General features: G+C 54.0%; 1 protein-coding gene across 1 annotated transcript; it reads left to right on the top strand.

The window, feature by feature from the left end:
* Positions 1-283: 283 nt before the first annotated feature.
* Positions 284-1198, top strand: LOC113995825 (olfactory receptor 14J1-like; the record flags this gene model as incomplete). Its single annotated transcript, XM_027736297.2, has 1 exon — positions 284-1198. A coding segment is annotated over exon 1 (915 nt), but the record flags the coding sequence as incomplete, so codon positions are not given.

Raw genomic sequence — 1198 nt, 5'->3', positions numbered from 1 at the left:
GCTAAGTTTCTGCTCTGCAGCCCCAGCTCTTCTGAGTCATGAGTGTAGAGGTGGAACTTTGGGATTCAAGGTCTGTTACATCTGACATTCCTTGTGTGAGAGCTCTACCAAAAAAGTTCCATGTCCCACTGCAGCAGAGCAAAACTGACTCCTTGGCAGTGCATTTGGTGACATTTGACACATCAATTTCTTTTAAAAATGCAGTTGCTTTTTCACAGAGGTCTGTCTTAACTGTTCCCTGTCTTTTCCTTTTCTGAACAGGCCCTATACTAAGAAACAACAAATGTCCAACAGCAGCTCCATGGCCCAGTTCCTCCTCCTGGCACTGGCAGACAGGCGGGAGCTGCAGCTCCTGCACTTCTGGCTCTTCCTGGCCATCTCCCTGGCTGCCCTCCTGGCCAACGGCCTCATCCTCCGCGCCGTAGCCTGCGACCACCACCTGCACACCCCCATGGGCTTCTTCCTGCTCAACCTCTCCCTCACAGACCTGGGCTGCATCTGCACCACTGTCCCCAAAGCCATGCACAATTCCCTCCAGAACACCACAACCATCTCCTACATGGGATGTGCTGCACAGGCCTTTTTCTTTCTGTTCTTCATCTCAGCAGAGTATTTCCTCCTCACCATCATGTGCTACGACCGCTACGTTGCCATCTGCAAACCCCTGCACTACGGGACCCTCCTGGGCAGCAGAGCTTGTGCCCACATGGCAGCAGCTGCCTGGGCCACTGCCTTTCTCACTGCTCTGCTGCACACAGCCAATACATTTTCCCTGCCCCTGTGCCAGGGCAATGCCCTGGGCCAGTTCTTCTGTGAAATCCCCCCCATCCTCAAGCTCTCCTGCTCACACTCCAAACTCAGGGAACTTGGGCTTATTGTGGTTGGTGCCTGTTCAGGGTTTGGTTGTTTCATTTTCATTGTTTTCTCCTATGTGCAGATCTTCAGGGCTGTGCTGAGGATCCCCTCTCAGCAGGGACGGCACAAAGCCTTTTCCACGTGCCTCCCTCACCTGGCCGTGCTCTCCCTGTTCCTCAGCACTGCAGCATTTTCCTACCTGAAGCCCCCTTCCATCTCCTCCCCATCCCTGGATCTGGCCCTGTCAGTTCTGTACTCGGTGGTGCCTCCAGCACTGAACCCCTTCATCTACAGCCTCAGGAACCAGGAGCTCAAGGATGCCCTGAGAAAAATGATGACTGGA

The sequence above is a fragment of the Pipra filicauda genome, unplaced genomic scaffold (assembly GCF_003945595.2).
Source record: "Pipra filicauda isolate LSUMZ 115617 unplaced genomic scaffold, ASM394559v2 scaffold829_size71045_pilon, whole genome shotgun sequence".
NCBI lineage: Eukaryota > Metazoa > Chordata > Aves > Passeriformes > Pipridae > Pipra > Pipra filicauda.
The sequence above is the reverse complement of the archived record's forward strand: the minus strand, read 5'-3'. Positions and strand labels throughout refer to the sequence as shown.